General features: G+C 36.6%; 1 protein-coding gene across 1 annotated transcript in view; it reads right to left on the reverse strand.

Annotated features, from left to right (window-relative positions):
- The window catches only part of RALGPS1 (Ral GEF with PH domain and SH3 binding motif 1), a 64,957-nt gene that overhangs the window by 6,744 nt on the left and 33,279 nt on the right, over nucleotides 1–24,934 (reverse strand). Inside the window, 3 exon segments of the mRNA XM_009998808.1 lie at nucleotides 7,479–7,546; nucleotides 13,368–13,461; nucleotides 15,142–15,279. Coding sequence (XP_009997110.1) covers nucleotides 7,479–7,546; nucleotides 13,368–13,461; nucleotides 15,142–15,279 — 300 coding nt within the window.

Below are 24,934 nucleotides of genomic sequence, written 5' to 3' on the forward strand. Positions count from 1 at the left end.
TGAATAAACTGTAAACAATCTGCTCATACTGACTCATAGCTTGAACATGTAAGAGAAAGCAGGGGCTTTTAATGTATCTAATGGCCAGACAGATACTCTACTTCTTAATCATCTATGAGCTCTAGAGATGTCTCACTGCAATTGTTCTTCCTCTTAGAGATTTTATAAGGTCGCATGGAAAACATGGACAAGCTGTTCTTGTTTCAGTTCCTTGATCCTGTTTGCAAAAGGCTGGCAGTGAACTCTGCAATACAGTGGAGAACATCATGGTCTATCATCATCCTCAGTGAATGCAAGGCTACTCTTGGCTTCACAATAAACAGTTGAGATTTCACTATTAAACATTTAGTTGTGACATTGGTGCCTGTGACAGAACTGGGAACAGCGGTCATGAAAGTGGCCATCTGCCCCATATCTATCTCCAGACTTGGTACAGCTCAGGTATCTGTGAAACAAACTTCCCCCTACATTACTCAAACAACTTCTTGGAGGCTCCAGCAACCCTAGCTTAGTCAGCTTATGGCCTCTAACCTAAAACCACCTGTTATGAGGTCAACAGAGACAGAACCTTTGTTATATGAAAAGCCTCATACAACTACCATCAGAATCCTAACAAAAGTGTCTGACCTCAAATTAGTGATAAAAAGGAAAAAAAAACACAACCAAACACAAACCCCTGATACTCCAACATTCCAAGGACAGTTTTACAAGTACACCTTCACATGCTGTTGTCACACAAACAGTTCTGAGAGGATGGTTGGTCACTGGAACAGGCTCTCCAGAGAAGTGGTCATGGCACCAGTGTGTCAGAATGCCAAGGAGCATCTGGACAATGCTCTTAGTTATGTGATTTAGCTTTGGATAGTATTAGTATTTCATCATTAGGTCTGAACATCTTGCCTATAGCATTACTAGTAAGAACAGGTGTTTCACTAAAGTCTTTTACCATGAGTTTTCATTACAAATTCTTAACAGTTACACAGAGACAAACCAAATACATTCAGAAGTTTCAGAAATTATTACAGTTCTTTTATTTTAAAACCTCCAGCCCTTCTGATGAACTAGGTTCACAAAATGAGTTCTCTCTACACACCTTGTTTGTAGTACCTTTCCATTTTTCAACTTGTGAACAGTAAGATACTTAAGATTACTTATGTGTTTACTACCTGCTAAGAAGCTTAAGATATACTGGAACTGAGACCCAGTACGAAGACTGTGGCAGCTGAAAGAGAATTTTCCTGAAAATTCTCATGTATCAGCAAGTTTAGCCTGAAAGTCTGCATAAACTTCTGTTTCTTCTCCATCACATCTTGCAGTGCTTTAAGTCACTACTTATCCCTTAATTTGGCTGCAGGATTGGTTCAGTTTTCTCTTGCTTCCTGTTGTATCATTCAGCTCTTTCTCTCTGGTGCCTGTTCTAAATCCTGATTCACATTAAGTGGATGACATTATAGTTCACTGAGAACTACTGAAGCATTACATTTAACAAACTGTTGAAAATGCAGCCTGTAAAAGAGTAGTAATCTCAAGGCACAGCCCTAAATGAGTACCAGTACGATGCAGACACACGCACATATCTTCTTCACAGACACTATACCATATGTCAAAATAACTGTTAATTTTTTTTAATATGTAAGAGTTTAAAGGTTTAGGTTTCTCACTGTGGAGAGTCATGGAGCTGAAAGCAGTAACAGTGTTCAATTAATTTGATTCCAACACAATGTTCATTGCATTACACAAAAACTGCTATCTAGAGAAAGTACAGCAAAATAGCAAGTCTTTTGATGACACAATCAAGCCATTACAAAATCAAAGTCAGCTGGATTCTACTTCAGGTATTTTAAAGTACTTACAGGTTCAAATGTTATCCCTACCAAAACTTACAAAAAATAAAGAGATAGTTGACTGCCAACAAAAATAGTTATTTGGAAGTTTTCACTCTACACTCCCTTTTTTTGGGAAATTAGACCCCCATTGTTAGGAAGCATCGAGTTAAATTTGCACTAAAATGAATACAACACAAAAACACTTAAAAGACTGACCATTTAAACTTGATTTTAGGAAAAGCTTTTTACTACCTGGACAGCTTCAGAACAGACAGTTTGTTTAAATAAACCTCAAAACAAATGATGTAGTGTGTCTAAAAGGACTGCATATCTCAGACTTCAGCTCAGGTTAAAATACTGCCTGGCTCAGCTGAGATGTGTCAAGGGTGACAGAATTTGTGGAGATAGGTTGATGAGCCATACAATGTAAGCCAAAAGTTCAGCCTGGCTTACTATTCCATGTGGCAAACACAATTGTTTTCATCAGTCCTGTGAAGGTAGGTAATGGATTTATTCTAATTCCCAGTTAGGTGTCTGCAGTGAAAATCCGGATGACAGAAAACAGAATGCTTTGAGGGATAAGATGTTATTACTCTCTTCAGAGTGACCATTTTCTATGCAGTTCTGCATCCTTCTCATCTCCAAGGCAAGAAAGGAAATAGATACAGTTTGGCTCTGTTACCCCTGTGCTAAGATAAAAAGAATCTGAGCTTTAAAACTTCTACTGAGTCTTTGCATCTGTTCTGCTGTCAATTGCCTATGAAGCCAGGGTGAAGCTGAGAGCTCTGCCCATCAGGAGTTCTGCTGCAGGTATACAGCTCAGCACAAGCCTGAGTGCAGAGTCAGCCTGAGCCATGGGCAGTGGAGCTGACCTCATTTCTGCACAGGGTAAGAGACAAGAGCCTGTGCCAAGGAGCATGCCAAAGAGGGTAAGTGGGGAGATACTGATGAACACTGCACAGACCAAGGGATGTTTATGGACATACCAGACTTCTGAGCACTTAGCTGGGGAAGCTATGCCTGATACTGCTGATAACAAAGTTCCAATATTTAAATTCAATTGAGATTGAGTTATTTTGCCCCTTTTTTTTTCCAATAAATGAAGTCATCTGCTACTGCTAACTCTCCTCTTCACTCTCCTGGCTCCACTCCTAGTGCATACTGTTACCATGATTGCTATTCTGTTGTTTTGCCTTTCATGGAGACAAAGCACTCTTAGTAGGATTTTCCAGTCAGCTGGCATGAACAAGGGTAAGTTTGGTTTTCATTATTTCTCAGCATCATTTTGAAGACTATGCTGACATGCACAAAAATAATGTATAAAAAATATTAAAACATTATAAAAAATGTTTGTGTTAGGGAATGTGAGACAACTTCATCAGAGTGAGCTAAGTGCTGTTCAGAGATCTGTGGCAAGAACATTTGGAAAAGTTTACACATATCCCAAAGGATCTCACTGTTTTTTCCTTTGCATAATTTTTCCATGAATAATCCTTCAAATGTTATAAATGAATGTGACTTTTGCAATCCTTCAGTAGAACATGTGAACATTTACAGTCTCCAGAGCTTTTAAAAAAAGTAACGGGGTGAAGGAGTTACAGTTTGCAATTTTTCTCCACTAAAAACCTATCAATAAAGCAATACTAGGCATCCAAATAGAAAACTGAAAAGAAGTTGCATATTATATGATGAAAAATAGTTATTTTTCAGGAAGGTAAAATAGTCTCAATTATGTACTATTTTTTGTAAGCAGCTAAGAAGTAAAACTGATACTTACCAGCTCTGTTTCTAAAACTTAATAAAGACATTCCAAGCCATGAAGTCTCTAGTTAAATTTTTGCTATAAATTTTTACTGTTCTGTTGCCATTGTAACCAAAGTCAGTGGGTGATAATTAAAACTTTCAAACTGAAAGACCTACTTACAAAACACACAATAAAGAACTTAAGAAAAATCCCGTGCACAGAAGAATGAGGTGAAAAAATGAAATCTAGAATGGTGGCTATTGTAAAAACATAGTTTTAATTTTCAGAGTACTGCTTTACAACTCAACTAAAGGCTATTAATGCATACAGCATGCAATACCCATGTATGTTCTGGCTGCTTCTCAGACAAGAGCAAACTGAGAACCCTCTGTGCTTTCTCAACCCCCCAAAAGCCCAACTGCCCCAGCCATGGATGTTTTGGTCAGACAGAAGCCACTCTCTTTGGAACAGAATGCAAAGGCCTTTTGCTACAGAGGTCAGGAGATTATTTTGGTTATTGCATGGAAGTACTCTTTTTTTCAGAAGGACTATGAGCTATTTCTAATATCATGCCTTGCGAGTAAAGGGAATATAAATAGGATTCTGTAGTTCTGCCACATGATCCCTGCTGCTGTAATTAGAATCCTACTCTCATCTCCACCTCCACTCTACATAACAGCAAAAGGTACAGAAACATTTATAAAAAGTAATCTGGAAATCTTACTCTAAGGTGCATTTTTTTTTTTTTTTACTCTAAGGACAATAACTGATACAGAATATTAGTCTGTCTACTTTGGCCATGAAGAATTTGTAATTCCAGAAATACCAGAAAAGCATTAACTCACTGTCATATTCCAGACTTCATATTTTTAATCTTCCAATTTTCTTTTTTTTTTTTCTTTTTTTTCTTTTTTTTTTTTTTCCATCAAAGAGGAGTTGTAAAACTTTGTGGAGAATGTATCACAAAGGAAGAGACTGGAAATGAGTGTAAGTTTTAAACTAAAGAGCAAAGTTATCTACATGTTTGTAAACTTTTGTGAAGAAAAATTAGTTCTTCCTTTTCTACCTTAAGTATAGTGTAAGAGAAGCTGACACTATGCACATGAGGCAATAACCAAGCACTTGCAGGAGGATTAGACAATCCTTATTTCCACAGAATGATTGGCTGCTAAAGCACTTAGCATGAACTATTTATTAGTTGCCAGAGCAACCAGTAAAACAAATGGCAAAACTAAATGTCAGCTCAGTGTTTACATGGAAAATGATGGTGTGGGTTTTTTCATTCTAAAATGCTGGGACTGCTGTACAGATGTCACTAGTGTAGTAGACCTACTTCCAGAGGCTTATAATTGTGCGAACATCCCAGTCTTTCTCCCTTCTGTTTCTACGCTTTCTACATTTTTAACTCCTACCTATCACATATATAACGTCTGATAAATCTACTGATTCTAATTAAGTAACATACTGGCAAGCATATTCTAATTAATTAAAATAAGCAATTAGATTCTAATGAATGAAAATAAAACTTCTTTAGCAACTCTAAAAGTTGAATGGACTCAGCACAATGGGCTGAATTTTATCCCAAGAACAAAAAGCAGAATGCATCCATTTCAGAATAATTACTTCAGATTCCTGGTAGGGAGGTAACACAAAACCTCTGATCCACTTATTCTCCTATCAAGAATTATGCCAAAATCTACTAGGGGGAAAAAAGGAAAAAAAGAGGGGGTGAGGCTCCATCCCTGACTACTGCATAATGAAAATGCCAAAATACGGGCTGCCCACAGCTGAGCCCTGGCTGTGGCTAAAAAGGCCTTCTAAATGCTAACTTCAATGAAGGGGTTCATTAAAAATCACATGCAGACTATTCTTTGACTCATATAGTGTTAGATATAATTTTCTGGATATGGTAATTATTTTATCTATTTATATTGCTTTCCAAGACAGGAAAAATAAAGCATATGACAGAGAAGAAGTAAACATTTTCTATATTCGCATTAGCACTGTGCCCTGAATTTACCAAAATAACATTAAGACAATAAAGAACATGCATAAAGTTTTCTACACTGAGCTACACTTGGTGTGGAAATGCTAAGGAACTTCAGTTGCTTAAAAAGCTAACTTATTTACTATACATTACATCTTTTCTTTTGTTCTGGGAAAAGGCATTGAGTTATACCTCCCAAAACAATCTGTCTACTAGCTGTACCATAAATGCTGGGCACCTCACAGCCAGGACTGCGGGAACACAGATGTCTAACTGCTTATTCAACTGGAAACTGTGAACAGTTCACATACTATCAGCTCTCCAGCTATGTCCTCTCTCAAACCATAGCAAGGCAAAATGAACAGACTTCAGCTGCTGCCAAGGAAGTTGTGTGAACCACACAGTTCCTGAAAGCATACAATTAAACTGTTTAAAAGCTCCTTTTTAAAAGCTACTTGCAAGAGACAATCTCTGCAGCATTGGGGAAGGCATGAAATCTTCCTGTGAAAGCACCATTCACAATTATATATGTGTTTGGCAATTAAATGAGACCATCTTAGCCACTAATATACTAAGCATAGCTTCTTGTGAGATATTAACTTTAATCAGATGTCTGCCTCCTGTTCAAATTTACTGGAAAACCCGTTGGCAACTGACGTGGAAAATAGACACATGGTTTTCTCCAGTACTTTGCAAACAGAAGTACTAAAAGATTCAACAGTTTTTATTGAGCCTCACACACAAAAAGATACTTTAAGGGGTAAAAAAAAACAACCCACAATGTCCCTGGCAAAAGTATACTTTTAAACTCCATTTCAAAGACAGCAAGCTGAAATTGGGTAGAAGATAAAGTCAAAATGCTGGGAAGGAAAAACTATTTCCATCAACAACACAAGTAGTGATACTTTAGGACACAAAGAAAACACCATTCCCTGCACTTAAGCCCATTTGACTTGGGAATCATTACCTCAATATTGAGCTTTTGCTCATATTGGAAACAGCAACCTAAAAGACAGCATGTCACAGGAAGAATTCAACTTTTTCCTATTATTAACACATTAACTTTCTGGTGATCATGAAAACTGAACTGATGACTGCCCTTATGAGCCAAGAACCTTTATTTTACTTTCAAATCACAATATTCAGACTTCTATGCCTTACCCTATTGACTGAACATTAAACTACTGCACAAATTATTTTGAGATCACCTCTTATCATGATTGCTTGCTGACTGCAAAGGATTTACTCCTGACACACAATGGTTGAAGTGGAAATAATCTCAAACTACAATTTAGATCCAAGTGGAGTTGACTTGAGTATCTTTGAATGTGTAATTTTTGGTTCTCCATGGTCAAATATCTCATTCCTGATATTTGGATATTTCAGCTTAGAATTGCTCAAGACCAACATACCCTAAATTTCTATTTATTAGTGATGTGAAATAATAAATTATTGCCTTGCTGCTAAGTTAAATTTCAAGTTAACTTACTTAACCAGCCTTTCTCTGGGAATTAATTTGTTTTTTCAGTTAAGTACACTGGATTCCCTTTAGCAGCATTTTTGCAGCCACACAGGCACAGGTCACTGAAAAATTCATGAAAATTCACTGAAAAATATTTTTAAGACAAAGGAGGGTGCTACCACAAGTACAAGTTAGATATGTAGAAATCTGAACTAAAAATCAGAACTTCTACAACCATCTGAGAAGTGGTGTTCTAAACCAAGAATGTCTTGACAGTGGGCATATGCATGGAAAGGGATCAATTTTTGACAGCCCTTATGAGATAATTCAGTAACTTCAACAATTATTCATTTCTCCAAAAACCCTCTGATATAAAATGGGTTTTCCCATATACATCAGTGGAAGACTTCTGTAATTCAAATTATTTCCTTACTCAAATTTTCAAGAGAAGTCTTATACCTGCAAGATCTTCTTTGGAGGAAACCAGTCGAGGAGAGCTGCTACCTGGTTCAATTCTTAATGATAATCTGGAAAAACAAGTTTTTAGAAAAATTAACAAAAGAATTTTCTCAAAAAAGCTGAAAGACACTGAAGAAAGTAATTATTTTGGCAATGGTAAGCAGGATTTTTTATTTGTTGAAAGTGTAATAATGTATTTTGTTATGTAACAAAGTATTAAATTTTTTAAAGTAAGTCACTACCTGCTAGATCCAAGAAATAAACTAGGAGGGAAGTCATAGAATCTTAGGGGCTGGAAGGGACCTCGAAAGATCATCTAGTCCAACCCCCCTGCCAGAGCAGGGTCTATGAAAACATAAATGGAAGTTGGTATTTTATACTATCTATCAGTGTAAAAACGCACGTTCATATAGTCTTTCACCTGGAAAAAAAATTCTACAAGGTAGCAAATTTAGATACAAAGCTAACAGCAAACACCTCATTCTCTCTGTGCATGAAAAGTGAATTTATTCTGTTACCATGTAGAAAAGTGCACTCAGAAATAGCTATTTAGAAATATTAGTTACTATCACTTACAAAAAAGGAGCATAAGTGGGTAAAGTGACCAACGCTTAATAGTAAAATAAGATAATTAGAAAAACATTGTATTATATGCCAGTCTGCCTCACTCTGTGTGTTTTATCATGCACTTACTGTGGCTCTGTCTCAGCACTCCAACACATCTTGATCTTCCAGATATGACTTCTGCCACCTTTCAAGTTCATGCACTCTTTCTTAACTTGACACTCATGGGTTCCTTGTTTTGTACCAGTTTGGCCAAAAAAGTACAGAGGACTGCAATGTTAAGTAAATTCTAGTGCAACAGGCATAAAGCCAAAGGAAGTAACTGCTGTCATTGCACATAAACTGACCCAAATCATGCTTATTAAGCAGGTCCCGTCTATAATTTCAGGTAACTATTTGCAGAATCAGGTACTTTTCAAAGCAATTATGGCAGAAGAACCTCACAAAGCTGAGAAGGCCACAAATCACTTGCTCAACTTGGCATTTTTTATCAACTTGATTAGGTTACTATGCATCAAGCTCTAAGACTCAGCACAACTCTCACACAGTTGAAGAACAGCACAGTTGAAATCTTGCCTACAAATTATCTATGTGAGGGCAAGCGCCATGACCTGCTGTCAGATTGAAGGCAAGAGCATTCTTATACCTTCTTTAGCGACCAGAACATCTGACAAAATAAAGTAAAATGAACCTCCATGCAACTACTTGTACTATACCATTTATCTTTCTGTTTAAAAATATTATTGTAAAGAAAAGGGGAAGATAACAGCAGAAACTAAGAGCTAATCACTTCTTGCTTTTAACAAAGTTATTTATTATACAACCTAGAAAGCACCCACAGTGTGTGCTGCACTTAGAAATTCAATGACAGAACAAGAAGTCTTCAGTGTTGCGCAGTGAGGTAACATCACTCTCCACTGGTCAACCAGTCATAACTCCTAACAACATTTTTGTGCCTGCGTGCGTGTATGATCAGAAATTCATCTTATAACTCATATTAATCCAGTATGACAGCACCGATAAGATTTTTTTTTTTCAGGAATTCTTTTCAAAAACAAAGTATTTGCTTTAGCATGGTGAAGAAGCCTAGCCTTAGTGCAAGGTATAAGTGCTGATACATCTGTAAATAATCTTAATACAATATTGGAATATCAGAGTATTGCTTAAATATACTCTAAAGAGCTGAATTATAGCTATAGATGGCAGCCTACAGAATGGGATTCCAACCCTGATTGTCCTATCCAGGTAACACTGCAATACAAGTAATAGTGTTCAAACTGTCTTTACTTAACGAACTGTGAAGAACACTAGGCCTGATCTAATGATATCAAAAGGGTAGCAAAAAAAAAAAAAGTTTTTAAACCACTGTGAGGCATGGCAAGATGTGGCATGATGCCATGATGCCTGGATGGCTCTGTCTAGCTCAGGGAAAACCTGCACACGTGGGGAACAGCACTGTCCCCATATCACTTCTTCCACTGCTGGAGGGGGAAGCAAGTCCTGCAGCAGCCACATCCCTGGCTGCCATAACAATCATTAGCAGTGTATTTCTGGGTATAGCTATGAAAGAATCCTGATGCTTTAGGTCCCACTTTTGCCCCTTGAGTCTTGTAACAAGCAAATGTTATCACAGCATATGGCTGAGCAAGAAAGATCCACTACTTTTAGGATATGACATCATTGTCAGGGGTTTTCTGGAGTGTTTGCACTTGCTGACAAGCACAAACCTAAACCAAGCCATTGCATTGGCACCAAAAATTGTAGAGAAAAGCTTTGTTTATATAAAGCAGCTGCCAAATTTTCCTGTTCAGTGTAATTGAGGTTCTCATTTGGTGAAACATGTTTTGGGATCCTGCCAATAAATTTTAGGGCAACTATCTGAGCTTCTCTCCCTGACAGCCTGGTACTGAAATAGTTGTGTTCTCCCTGCCAAAGGTCAGGCACACATGTCTTCAGAGTACACTAATGCTGTCCCTGGCTCAAAAACAGCAGTCACTGGAAAGAAAGAGAGGAGATTCTTTCCCATTATAAAAACCTACCAGTCTTTGCCTTTTTAAGGCTTACAGTTTATTCTGGCATGGGATGAGAAAATGCTGTGAAACTGACAATGTATTAGAGAGAAAAATGTGAAATAAAATATTGAAAATAAAATCCAAAACCTTTTTATCAAGCACAAAGATGGAAGAAGAATGAGAGTTCTCTTTAAGGGTATTCGTGACAAGTTTTGATGATTACAGACTTTCAATTAAAGCTTTATTCTAATGAAAAAAAACCATGGTAGAAAAAGGTGAAAGTTTTGCAATGTATGCAAATTGAAGCAACTTTACTGTGCTAAGAATCAAAACTTTCTCTCTTTTTAATACCTTCTGTGACTGAAGTCCAGTTTTTCCTTGTCATAGTGAAGCATAGAAAGAAAACTGCTAAATTTGATTGAAATGCTCTCACAAATAACTAAATCAAAATAAAAAGTACTAAATTATCTTTAAGATACATCAAAAAAATTCCAGCATTAACAGCAAGGCTGCTGCTAAAGTTTAAATTATCTTCAAATTTAAACTGGAATTACTCGTGACTTGTAGCTTGTCCAAATGTTATGTTATAGTATGATATAGTTACAGAAAATATTTGTTTAATCTATTTTTCCTAAGATATTACAGTTCATGAAAGCTATTGTATATATAACATTACCATCAACGTAACAGTAGGAAACTCCATCTAAAAATCAAATTTAGCAACATGACCAGTTTCTTGAATCCAGTCCAGGGGCTGTGCAGCATAAGCTAACTGCAATTCTTCACCTTTACTAACTACTACTCAGCTTAATTTTGCTCTATGCTTGTGACTTCAATGAAGCATGGAACTATGTGGGAAATCAGTAAATAATGACAATTTAAGTTTTAACACTGAGGTTTACATCTCAGAGTACCCTTAACACAAGTCTTGGGCTGCCTGACTTTCTCAAAAGGCTGTGCGCAACACCCACGTTCAATGTGCATCTGTTGCATAGGCATATACAATGTCAGAAGAGTGAGAAAAAGAACATACACATCCTACCATCAGTACTCTGGCAGGAATTCTAATTCCATTAAACAAATAAATCTTGCTATGAAAACATCATAGAAACATATTGTTCTCTTCCAAATAATTTTCCTACAGAAATATCACAAGTTTTAGTATCTATGATCAACCAGATGCAAAAGCACAAACCCATCAAACCATGACTAAGTATGGTCTTCTGCAAGGAATTACCCAGGTCTGGGTCAGCTTCTTTTGCTAATGGTTGCCCGAAGCCAGAGGACAGATTTTAGACATTTTCTCTCTATTTGAGGTACGTCTTGATAATACTCAGAGAAGTTCCAAAAGAATACCTTGTTCGAATGGCTTTACTTTTACAATAATTGTCTCAGGAAAAGCAAAGTTACACACACATTTACCACAAGAATCCTCACCAACAGGTTGGGCTGAGGAACAGTGCTGCATGCTCAGTGGCCTGAACCTGAGCTCAGTGGAAGAGCCTGGGCAGCTAGACTTGCCATCACCAACTGCAGTTATGTTCAAAATAGAAAAGACAAATTGCTCAACTCATGCTATGCCCAAACATGTTTTTTTGCCTGTTAAGGTGACATAATCTTATTCCTGAATGGTCTCAGTAGGATTTTGCATCTGTACACCAGCAGTATCAGCTATGACTGCAGAAAAATGTGGAATGGTTGGGGTAAGTCATTCCTTATGCCCATGTGTACATGGCCCCACACTGGTAATACCCAGTCTTCTGGTTCATTTGGTCTGCTCTTTTTCTCCTCACAAACACTCACTGGTAGCCTTGATTTCATTAACTGATCAAGTTTCAACTTAAAATTATTTAATTATTTGTTTCTACTCCAATTAAGAAGCTGTTCCAGAATTCCATTACTCTGATGGTTAGGAACCATATTTCAACATTTAGATTGTAAATCGTTTTATTCATCTATCCTTGTGTATCCATTACAATTTAGTTTAAATGGCTCTTTACCTCCTCATTTTCTACCAATTGTGTTCCTACATAGTGATTCTACTACCTTAGGCAGTTTAACTTCTTTTCTTCCAGGCTAAAGCAAAGCCTAATTCTTCAAGTCTCCTGTTACAATACACACTTTATTGAACTGACTGCACCAGCATTTTTTTTGAAACCCACTCTAAGCAGATCTGTGTACAGCACTCCACACACTGTTTTTTTAACAGAAACACTGTATTTGATAAGGAGTAGGGATGAATTTGTCTTTTCATGGCTGTATCTCACTTCTGACAGATATCTACTGATCAACACCATAAATTATTATTAGAATAAACATATAACATTTTTGGTTTTGTTTCACTGTCACTTCAGTCATCAGGCCATCTGGTCCTTCCCTTGTGATAGACACACCACCTTCTACTTTGATGAACCCTTCCAACACTGTTTAATTAGTATATGGTCTAAGTACACACAAATTCTGAGACACAGTTCTTAAGTGAATATTTAATAAAACTAGTAACAAGACTGGTTTTAAGGAAGTTCATTAGCAACCCTGCTTTCCAAAACATATTCTAAAATCTTTCATACCAATATCATATCACTGAACATCTGGTTGCCTTGAATACTTCTAATTCTGCTCACCTAAACAGAGTACTATACTTGTCAATAGCTATATAGAACTCCATCTACCTTGGTTGTGTTATTTAAAACCTTGGCTGCCAGACCCATGATTAGGTCTAGACTGGGCTAGTTTTTTCAGAATTATTGGTCAAAAATTATCACCTTCTTTAACTGGAGCACATTCACATATTGACCAGAGTGCCCTATGCTATCTACCTCACATCACTCTGTCGATCAGCCCTTCTCCACCTCTTTTGTCAGCATTGCTTTAACATGCTTAAACCCTCAGAACTGTCAGGTTTATATCTTAAGCATCAGCTTATTAAAAATAGTAATCTGAAATCGAAAGGTTTTCATGTATTGTTTACAATAGCATAGAGTCAATCCTGGACTTCTTGGGAATGGCTTTAGGGTTCCTGAACAAAACTCTCAGAACACAAACATCATGTAATAGAATAAAGACTAGATTTTCATCTGCTTTTAACTTTTAGAAAGATATTTCGTTTTGGAAATCTGGTTAGGAAGACTGTCATTCTGGATTTTACTCAGGCATTCTGGTGTTACCAGTTCCATTAGTAAAATACCAAGAACACCAGAAAAAGCTCAAAACCTCTTCAGCCAACGGCTTTTTACTCAACTCTAATCAAACTAACAGCACAGTGATCTTTGCGTTAAATTCCACAAAACCTGAAGAAAATAACAGTACTTACTTATAATTGTCATCTTCTACAAATTTTTGAAGTTCTTCAATGTAACGGACAGACTTCAAATACTTTTGCACATGGGGCAGTGTCGTAAGATGATCTGTGGAGTGTTCAAAGAAAAAAAAAAAAGAACATTCATGTAACCCAAAATTAATTATTCTTTCATTGTTTGTTGATCGGGTTTTTTGTGGGGGTTGTTTGGGGTTTTTTGGTGGTTTTTTGTTTGTTTTGGGGGGGGGGCGTTGTGTGGCTTTTGTTTTGGTTTGGTTTTGTTATTTTTGTGGTTTTTTCTGGTTCTCACAGTTAATGGAAACAGAAAATTTAAACCTTCCTGAAGAATAAACCAGGCAAAAAAATTACTTGGTCTCTCAGATGATGTTACTGATGTGATTGAGCAAAAGAAAAGACAGCTGCCTTTCACCACCATGAAAGCTGGTGGGTTTTATTATTTGCTATCCCATGAGTGGAAGAGTTACCTGTTGCAGACCCTGCTTGAATTTTGTGCTCAGTGTTCTAGGGAAAATTAAAGCATACACCCATGGGTTTCAGGGATTCTTATATGAACATGAAGTGAAAGGACTTAAACATTTTAACCTTGAATTTCATGAGACAGACACTAACTTCAGAATGACAGAAACATCCTTGGATGTGTGGTGCACAGACAGTAACAGGCCTTGCAGTATCTAACTTAACTTTGATGCTCTCATAAAGACAACTGTTTTAAAAGCACCCATTATTCCAGAATATTGTTTCTTCAAGGCCATTTTAAAATTTTCATTCTGATTAAGCCACCAAAACTATAAAAAGGGAAGGGCCAGTGAAATAATCCGTTTTCTTTTGTCATTCAAAGTACTCAAGGACAAAATTAATCTCACAATAAGAACATGACAGCTTAATAATCTAGCTTTTCAGAATCATAGATTATTAAACCTAGTCCCTATGTTTAAATAATATCAAAGTTGATAACAAAGGACAAGGGCTGGACACGTAAAGATACACAAGTAATTTCTCGCCTCATTTTCTCACAATCTAACATTTAATTTTTTCTATTCAAAACTCTCTGAAACTGTAGCATTTAAATGTTTTTAATTTAATTGTACAGTTGCTCTCAAGGTTTTCCAGCTTGTTTCACGTTTAATAAGTCACCAACAGTATACTATGTGTCAAGACCCCCAAACCAGCACATTTCTTGGCATAAGCCTTCACTAAGTGGCTAGAATTGAAGACACTCATTTGAGAGTAAATTCCTGTTAACAGAAAGAAGCAGCTCCCTCATGTTCCTCACTTCATCAACAAGTGAGGTATATGGAGGGGCTTAACACACAATTTAACAACTGGTATATAGATTGAGATGTTTGTATCTCATTTTGTAAATGTGTTCTTAGGATAAAAACAATAAAATGATAATGAAACATCCACATTCTACACTCCAAATACATCGTATCTACTGAGAAGAAAAGGGATTAAGATACTTCTGGAAAACAGAATATAACCCAAATGCAATAGCTGTACTTGAAAGCATGTCATTTGTAGCCTACACATAGCAGCAAACTCTGCACAGTTTCTGCTATAGCTCTTACAATTTAGAATAAAAGCTAATTTACCTAATTTACCGTAAAGATTGAAACTGCACAGAAGTGAAAGCTACATGACTTACTGGTGTTCAACTCCACAATGTTCACCTCTTGTGTTCCTTCACACAGGGTCGAAACTTTCTTGCATAATGTTGCAGTAAAGAAATTTTAATTAAGGCTTAATAGGTATAACAAAATTTACCAACCATAGTTACAGGAGACTTGCAGATCAGCTATTATTCGAAGAATATTGTTCATTTGGTTAGATCTTTGTTCATTCTCCATAATGCTGCCTGAAGCGGGATATGCAGAATCAATGTAGATTAAATCCAAGAGATAAATTCCTGAAACAAACAAATCAATCAACCAATTGATCTAGTGTTTCAAACAGAAAGAGCTGCATAATTTTTAATGGATAGAACAGCCAGCAACAATTTACTCCCTCTGTGGTCTAGGGCCATTAAACAAAGAATGGCTTGGGATCTCTGTGTTGAATAACATAATTAACACTTGAGTTCTACAGGCTAACATCAACTATGAGAAATTTTCAGGACCATTACAACGACACTAAAATAAAGAAGAGCAGCAGCTGCCCCAACTTGCCGTGCTGGGGGGGCTGGGGGAGCAAGGCCCCATGGAATGTTTTGGCCAAGGCTCCAGGCTGCATTTGGTAGAAGACAAAAGGATATTTAGGTTTTGATTATGCATTGATTTAAGAAAACAAATGGAAAAGGTTTTTATTTATTTCTTCAGTGAAAAAATGGCTCAGTTATTTGCCTAGGCCTTGAATTCTCAGTAAATATGAAAAGATAGTGATTATTGTAGTTAGAAAGCAATCACAAACAAAGGGTAAAGCACTGACTGGGAAGAACGTCCAATACCCAATTATTAACTTTGAGAAAACTGAATCATCGCCAAGATTGCCTAGCAAGTTCTAGTTTTAACTCTGGAAAACTGAAAGATAATTCTGCAACACAGTCTTGCAAAACTCATGAAAGCTACTATGAAAGCCTAAATGCAAGGCTTATATATTTACTTCAGTAACTAATGAAATGCATTTAAATGAAGATGAGGAAGAGTATCAGTCTTGCTTTTTGTGAGCATACTTCAATCAGTTTTTTACTATTAGGTAAATATCATTTCAGATAAAAAGTATATACTGTGAGTGACAGCTTCATTCTTTCAAGACTAACCAGAAATAAGGATTTTTGAAAACAAACTCAGAATTCCCAAAATGGAAGTTCTATCCTAATAACATTTATTTTTAATTCATCCTATTATTAATTCATATATGTAATTCTTTTTCTGATCTCAGTCTGTAGCAAATGTGGGTGAAATTAAAATTCAGAAGAGAATAATTATGACATAAAAGTTTGTAAAAACACAGCATACCTATAAACTCTCTAAGACCTTTTCATAGCAGTACAATGGTATTTTTTTAGAGGGGAATGAGAATCTTAGAATTCCACTCCAGTGGCATTTTATGCACATTTTCTGCTGTCATGAATAATCATAGAATAACTTCAGTCAGAAGGGACCTCCAGAGGTCAATCTAGTCCAATCTCTTGCTCAATTCTGGGCTATATCAAAAGTTAGAAAAGGTTGCTAAGTCTTATAAGTTTAGGGATGGAGACTCTCTGATCAACTTAATCCAGTGCTCCTAAGCCACTCTAACTTTTTTTGTTGTTGTTGTTTATATCCACTTCTGATTTCCTACATTATAACTTGTGACTACTGCGTCTTGTCTTTTGCTGTATAACAGAAGAATATGGTTTGCCTTCTTTATAAGCCCTCCCCATCAACAAAATGTGTAGTAAACAAGCAATCTGACAGAGGAGGCTGAAGAATTGTCCTTCATTTTATCATCAAATAAAACTAGGCGACTAAAAAACAGGAAATTGTATTGCACAGGAATAAATGCACTAACACACTTATGCACAAAGCAGAATTTTTTCAACTTACTAATAGCTGAAATCTAGAACCTGACACAGGTTCTTCTACAGCATTAAAACTGCCAGTCAAAAACACTGAGTCAGAACAGGAAAACTGCACGTTCTAGACAGCAATATAAATCACCAAATTAAATCAGCTTCACCAAGCCTTTTCAAATAGAAGTTGCTATGTCAGGATTTGACATACAGTAGCAATTCTGGCCTTCCAGCAAATCTGCCAACAGGTGAATGTAAGCAACCTACTGTGAAAATACTCTGGCATAAGTAAGAGCACCACTGGTATCTTCCTGACTGTTCACTGTTGTTTTCCATTCCATCCATCAAACTCAACTGAGAACTTCCTTAAGAGCACATGATGAAATCCTCATTCAGTAGAACAGTGCTGCAGTCTGTGAGGACAGCACAGCATTCCATGCACCTCGGACACCTGCAGATGGCCTCAAGCACAGAATTTGTGCAAAGCTCTGCAAGGACAATGGCACCTGGCACATTTTATCCTTTCCAAAAACAACCATGGCTTTTCAGGAACATCTTCTTACCATTTATACAACTGCTGATTATAAAAGCATTGCAAATTCACAGTTGCTACTGCAGTTCAGAATATAAAATGTTATATACATACAAAAGACAGTTTTAGCTCCTCTTAAGTTAGGAAGCAAACTTTAATTTAATATATTCCTAAACTATTCTATCAGCTGTGCAGGGAAGTTAGTACTTCTTTGCTGTGTAACAAAGAAAGGAACATTCTTTTGAGCAGGAAAATAACTTGTGCAGCATAAAAATCTACCCGATTTCCACATTCCATTTTCCATGCTGGTTTCTGAGCATGTTTATGATCAATGACTCCCCCTGTACCTCATGTTTTCTTGCCCTGTCTTAAAAAGAGACCTTTGCTTCAGGTCTGACTTTCACGCTTATAGCTTCAGAACATTACATTTTCCCAACCACTCCCAGCTATTGAAACAACAGGAAATGCAACCATGCTCGTCAAGTGTAATTTTTTAAAAGGGAAGGAAAGACACTACAGTGAAATGCATGGGGTACATCTAAGCAACACACTCCTGAGAGAATTTCAGTATGCTTGGATTAATTACTGATAATAATCAGATCTTTGGAAGTCTATCATTTCTGCAGCAAAAAAAATTATTTTAATGCAATTGCCTGGTAGCGAGCATGCCTCAGACTTACTCAGATTAAATAAAACAAAACAAACCACAACCAAAACCCAGGAAGTAACATTTCCATCCAGGAAAATAAAAATTCTTTCCTGAAATTAAAATGTTCTTATGTGTTCTCTAGTAATGTCTTATTGCTATCATGTAGAGCTGTAAGTTACAGACCACCAGCAATAGTCGAGCAGATTTAAGAACAGAACATGTGGCTTCCTAAGGTTTTCTACTTTACAGCTTACAAAAAAAAAAAAAAGACAGATATTACTATTTTGTTAGAATTTAATAAATACTGAGTACCTGCATGAGCAAAATCTCATTCACGTGTTGCATACACCCTATATTCACTATTACATAGTTTTTGTGGGTAGTGGGGTGCAGGAAGAAGGAAACCAAACCGATTATGCCAACAAAAAGTTAAACTGAATGCACCATGCTGGAATGTAACAGAATATATTCTTCACAAATACACAAGTAGCTACACCTTTTCAATGGTGTTCCACTCCCTCCTTTTAATGCAACAAGGATTATTAGTTTTTAATTATTTTTTTTAAGAGTCTTTATCTGGGCAGTGGCATTTTGAACTCTTCTGTATATGTGATAATAGGAATACATGAGAATCAGTTTATTTTGCTCAGAGGAATCACAAAATTATTCCTTTCAGCAAAAGATTTTAAGACCAGCTTCTCAAAGGAAAGGCTCAGGGTTGCCATATGCCAAAGCAAACACACAGCACTAGCTTTTCAGACCTTGGCTTACATGTGTGCTACTGTGCAATGAAAAAAGCTCTCTTAAGATGTGAAGCCACCAGGATATTTTCCAGAGGGTGAGCTCATGGGCAACTGCTTCCACAGGCGAAACATTTTCCAGTGATGCTGAGTTTTCTCCATTGTTACTAGAACTAATTTTGCAGCTGGATATTGTACGCAGACAACACAGCATTCGTGAGTTTATGATATCATAGAAACAGTGACACGGACTAAGGAAAGCATGGCCAAATAACCTAGAACTAGAATGATAAGTAGCAATCATACTGTGTAAAGGGGAGGAATTATTTTTAAACTGGCAAAAAGAACTATAATGCTTAGCTATTACTTTTTTATTGTAGCACTCAAACAAAGCAGAAAAATATTACTGACAGTTTAAAGACAGGGAAACTGAAGTACAATGAAAAAGTGACCTTGACAGGTAGTAGCGAATGCCACCCAGATTGAGGGCATTAAGCATTTTGAGTGCTCTACCCATCGGACAACTTCCAAGTCTAAATCTTACTGAAAAAGTATTTATGGAGTACTTCAGTGTTCAGCTGGATGTAAACTTAAGTCTGCATATTTGTGTCTTGATTCACAGCTAGGCTTCATCCTATTACTACCTTAAATTGCAGCAGCAGAAACAAATGGAAATCTGTTTTTTAAGACATTTCCCTAGAAGTCAGGAAATCAGAGTTCAAATTTTCTGTTCTGCCTCAGATTTCTTTGACCTTGTTATCCTCTATTTTCCAGGAGTTCAGTGAGGGAGATACCATTTCCCTGTCAGAAAGACCTCATGAAAACAAATATTGTGACCAGGAAAACATTTTAAAAATGTGATTAAAATTCCTCATACAAAATATGTAATGAACTACAGTATGTAGAAGTAACAAGACAGTTTACTCTTAACAATTCAGAATTTCAATTATCTTTTAGGCATTTATGACAATTTGCAGGCACCAGGTGTAACAATCTAAACTTGCAAGACCTGAAATTGCCTCACAAATACACACTGTTGGAAAACTAATAATAAAAAAACCAGTTCAGATAAGGATTGAGAACTTGCATAATTCTCAACTGTGTCTTTTTTTTTAACAACACTTATAAGACCATCCTGTGAAATAGTAGGGCTAACAACTCCAATTAAATGCTTAAAGCACACTGCTACCAGGTACCTGACACACACTTAAGGGCATAACGCTCTAAGAGTCCTTGCAATTCTGTAAACACAGGTAAATTAGGAAAAAACTGCTCAATGTAATTTTGTTAGTCTGACATTCACTACTTCGCAACAAAGAATAATTAACTGATGGGGAACTATTTTAGACCAGCCTGGGGACTTCAATTTGTTATTCTTACTTAACATTTTGATCAAGTACTGTAACTCCCATGTTTGTTTGGTAAATTGTACTGTTACTGTAACAACAACAAAAAAAAACACAAAACAAACAAACAAAAAAGCTGAATGTTTTAATGAACAAATATAGTTCCCTACTTCTCATGTACTAAAGATACTCATAACCCAGAAGCCCCTAAATGCACATGTGCTGCAGCGTAGCACAGATGTGTGGGTAGAGAGCATTCCACTCCTACAGGAATCAATGTCTACAAGACATGCAGTAGCTGGCAGGCACAACTGAAAGAAACCTATGGAAAGTAATTATTTTCCCTTTTTTCTCCCCAAAAGTTGAATAATGACACTAGTCTGATAGGAAAACCAGAAGAGACAAAAATATGTTTCCAATTTGTACTCAGCAATATTTATGAAAGCCTTTTCCCATAGAGAGTGGTTGCTTCATACTAAATAAAGCAGAGGACAGAGGAAACTTATCAATTAGCTAAGCAGTAGAAAGTCCAAATCACTACAGTCAGCAGTCTGTAAAACCAAAGACACCATTCTTAGGAGATGAGCTCATAGTCAGAAAAGCCAACAGTTTTGTGGTATCATTGGTTTCAAGCAGACTGGGTATTTTCCATGGACTAAGGGCTGGAAAAATTTTCTACAAAACCAAATGTATACACTGGTTAGCCCTGGTAGGACTTGGAGTACTCTAAGAAAACCTGGTTTGTTCCTTATGATTGCTCTATCCACAAATGTGATCGTATAACACATTGCCTCAGACTGCTTTCTCAGTTGTATCTATTTTGTGTCCTGAGTCATAAGAACAAAATTAAGAACAAAGTTAAAGCACAACATAAATATGTGTCTTAAACTTTTCTATCTAACTCTTTGATTTTTAAAAAAATATTAAATAAGAAATAATGAGCTTGGAGTTCATAAATCTTCACTTACTAATAAATTAGTAAAAAAATGTGGGTTTAATCTTTGCAGACTATTTATGAATTGAGCTTAATTCACTGAGTAGTTTTGGATGGAAGCATTTCTTTTCCTGAACTTTGTTCACTAATAACTGTCATTTGCTACTTTAATCAAAAGCTCAACACTGAAACATCTACCTCAGGCAGAGCACTCTGCTAACTTAAACCATTATATTACACTTCACTTTTCATTTTTAACATTGGTCTACCCAGTTTTCAATTTACTTTTTTCTAGAAAAGAAATAATCTTTCTGTGGAAGAAGACATCACTGGCAAAAGTGCCAATGCTTTTAACTGCAGTGGTTTTACTTCTGTGAGTGTTACAAATACAGACTAGTCTTTACAAACTTCTCTAACCTTCCCATGGTTTCTCATGTCTACCATCATGTACTCCAAAGAGCCTTTAAACTAAACTAATGGGTAACATCAGACCTGCTAGGAATACAGGGAATATAACAGTGACTCAATATAAAAAACATTTTCTACTAATGCTTGGCAGAGACAGCTGGAAACACTAGTGCTTCTACAGTGGAATTTCAGCATGGTTGAAAACTCACAAGTTTTAAAGGGAAAAAAAAAAGCACTACAATTTTAGGGAACTGATTTCTAAGTTTGACACTGGATTCAAAGCCCTTCAGAGAAAACAGGTATTTCCTAAAAGAGATTCTTCCTTACCTTTTGATAGATCAAGTAATCAACTGAGCATCCTACCATCATGCTGCATGTCATGCAAGGACTGCTGCTGACCTCTATGAAGTTTTCATAGACTGTAAAGTTGCAAGGGACTCCAGGGATTATCTAGTCCAACCTTTCCTGGCAAAAGCACAGTCTAGACAAGATGGCCCAGCAGCCGGTCCAGCTGAAACTTAGAATTGTCTCATGTTTGGGAATCCACCACTTCCCTGGGGAGATTCTGCCAATGGTTGATTTCTCTCATTGTGAAAATTTTTCTTCTTGTATCCAATTGGAACCTTCCCAAGAGTAACTTGCCCCCAATACCCTCAGCTTTTGCAGGTGAAGAAAAAGAGGCTGAGGGGAGACCTCACTGGAATACATCTTCCCACCTTTCTCACTGTAGCAGTTAAGCCTAATATAGAAAAACAAACAAGTGCAGCAGAAACCAAGCAACTCTAAAAATAAGATCCTAGTGTGTGAAATAAGAAGTTACTAGTAATTCAGATGGAATTATATTTAGGACTTTATGTCTAAAATCACCTCTGATGGGTGCAAATCATTCCCTTATCCACAGCCTAGGCCAGGGAGGTTAGAACTAGATGTTCTTTAAGGTCTCTTCCAACCCAAACCATTCTATGATTTTATGAAACAGTTTTAAAAATTCTGAAGCTGTCTGGAACTTTCTGGAAAAGCTTTCCCTCCAAAAAAAATCTGATTTTCTCAAGAGTATGGCAATTACTTTTTTTCATTTTTCCCCAAAACCCAACTATTTGCTAATGCTTTTCCCATGAATCAGGAAAAATATATTGCAGAAGATTAAATATTATAATAGTGATTCATTTCAACATTTTTAAACATATGTTGAATCATGTCAGAAAGAAGAGAATGCTTCAAAAAAGGATACTGGAGAAAGGCAAAGGTACAGTAATTCTTTTCCAGATGTAGCTTCCTGTCAGCAGTGAGCTGTGGTTTAGGGACTTCCTGAGACAAAATATCTTTGTATAAACACTTTGTATTTAAGTCTGGGTGGTATTTTTTCTTTACAACATACATTCTCTGAATCTGTCCACTTTTTCTTTTTCCTGGTATTTACCACACACTTAAAAAAAATTAAAAATTTAAAAGATCTTGTTGGAAATTAATTCAACAACTGAACTGCACTGTCTGAAAAACTAATCAGTCTGATTTCTCAAGGTTTGCCTTTTTAAAATTAGCATATTATCTATTTTGTTTACCTTGAGCTTCTGATCAGTGACGCAAAGTCTACTTCCATAATCATTTGGTTTACAGTATTTTCACTAGTTCTCAAAGCCAACTTTAACATTAGACCACTCCTTACTGACTGAATTACCCTGGTGAAGGTAACTGTCAGCTTTTACAGCCAGAAGTAACTGGTTATTAGTATCCTACTGTTAGTAGGATCTGTTATTCTCCAATCATAGATTTAAATGCAAGCTGATCTCTAAGATTCTCAGGATGAAAAGCAAACAGAACCACTATGAAACATTTCGGAAATCATGTCATTCAGCCTAAAGCCTTTAACAAAAGCAACTAACTCCACAGTATTACAAATCCAAGGAAAAGGCATTCCCATTTTTTCCAAGTAGAATGCCAACACTAAGACTAATCCCATTTTTCTTGCCAGTCCTTCCAAAGGGCAAACTTCTAGTGTTATCCAAACAATTCAGGCATCCTACAAAATCTGTCCAAAATTACAGAATTTTCACATTCTGGTTCAATTAAACTAGCTCTTCCAGTATAAAACTAGTGCATTGGGAAAGCTTTAGACTGCTTTAATCCCGGGTATCCCAACCATGCTACTTAGTAACACTGAAATGATCAGTTCAGTCCCTGGTTTTGTCTTTTTTCTCTTTGGTACAGAAAGCAGTAAGCTTTTGAGTCAAATCAGAAAATAACAGTAACATAATGATAGTTACTAATAAGAGGCCTTAACATTCCCTGCAGGAATCTGAGGCCACACAAGCACAGGTACAAGAAGTTTAAATAGGCTAAGGAATACTGAAATTACAAGAGTAATACATTTAGACCTGTTTTGTTGTGGTTTTTTTCTGACACAGTAGACATTGACTTTTACAATGGAAATACCTTAATCTTAGGATAGCCACTGCTTGATCATATTTTAACTTGAGCAGAAATAAGAGTTTGGTTTAATCCAGTGTCTTTAAATGCTTTGTCCTTTGATTCATCTAAGTATTCTCATATTAGTTTTCTCAGTTTCTTCAAAACGCACAGCTCTTTAAAACTTCTTGAAAAACTATAAACCATTACATTATTTCAATACAGTACAGCTTTCTAAAGATGGCTATGATACACAATGACAGTGAAAAAAAGCTTGGTTTGTTAAACTATTGCTAAAAAGTAGCTTAACATTTGAATATTTTAATACTGTGAATTTTTAATTTTAATTTTTATACTTTGTAGGATTCCCAGCAAGGCACAGGCACTCCTTAAAGACAAATTATGTACCAATTAAAAATTATATTTTTAAAGCCAGAGGTGAGAGATAATAACCAGAAGCATTCCACGCACAGAAAAACAGCAAGCTTTTAGAAGGGCTCTAGGGAAACAGTAAGAGTTCACAGCAATCAAAAGAGAAACATGCTTTAGGTAACTAACAAGAGTAGCAAGTAAATGTTAAAAAGTGCAATGGTGTTTTGCCAAATTATGGAGTCTAAATTTGCTTTAGATTATTGAAAAAGCTTGCTTGAATTTGGGCGATTTTATTTTCCTTGATTTCTGGAAACATGCAGCTTTCTGACAGGAGTGACCTAGGAAGTGGTAAAAATGGAGAAATTCAGCACTACTCTGAATAAAGCAGCCTTCCTTTCTTTCTCTCTTTAAAGAGGATCAGTCAGTAAACACCAGAAGAGACCGTTTTAGTGCCTAGGGCGAGAAACATTCCCTCCTTCTCCATCAGTAACCACGCTGTGAAAAGATGATTGAGCAGGAAGTCGCCCTGCCCCGACATTTTCGGGACGAACCCCATGCAGTTCAGAGTCTAACATCTGATTTGATCGAAAAATCCCAAGCCACGTTTCTCAATCAGTCTTCAGGATTCCACGCCGACCGGGGCCCCGCAGCGGAGCCGGTGACCGCCGGGCCGAGCGCCCGCCC

The sequence above is a fragment of the Chaetura pelagica genome, unplaced genomic scaffold (genome assembly GCF_000747805.2).
Source record: "Chaetura pelagica isolate M959 unplaced genomic scaffold, ChaPel_1.0 scaffold405, whole genome shotgun sequence".
Classification (NCBI taxonomy): Eukaryota; Metazoa; Chordata; class Aves; order Apodiformes; family Apodidae; genus Chaetura; species Chaetura pelagica.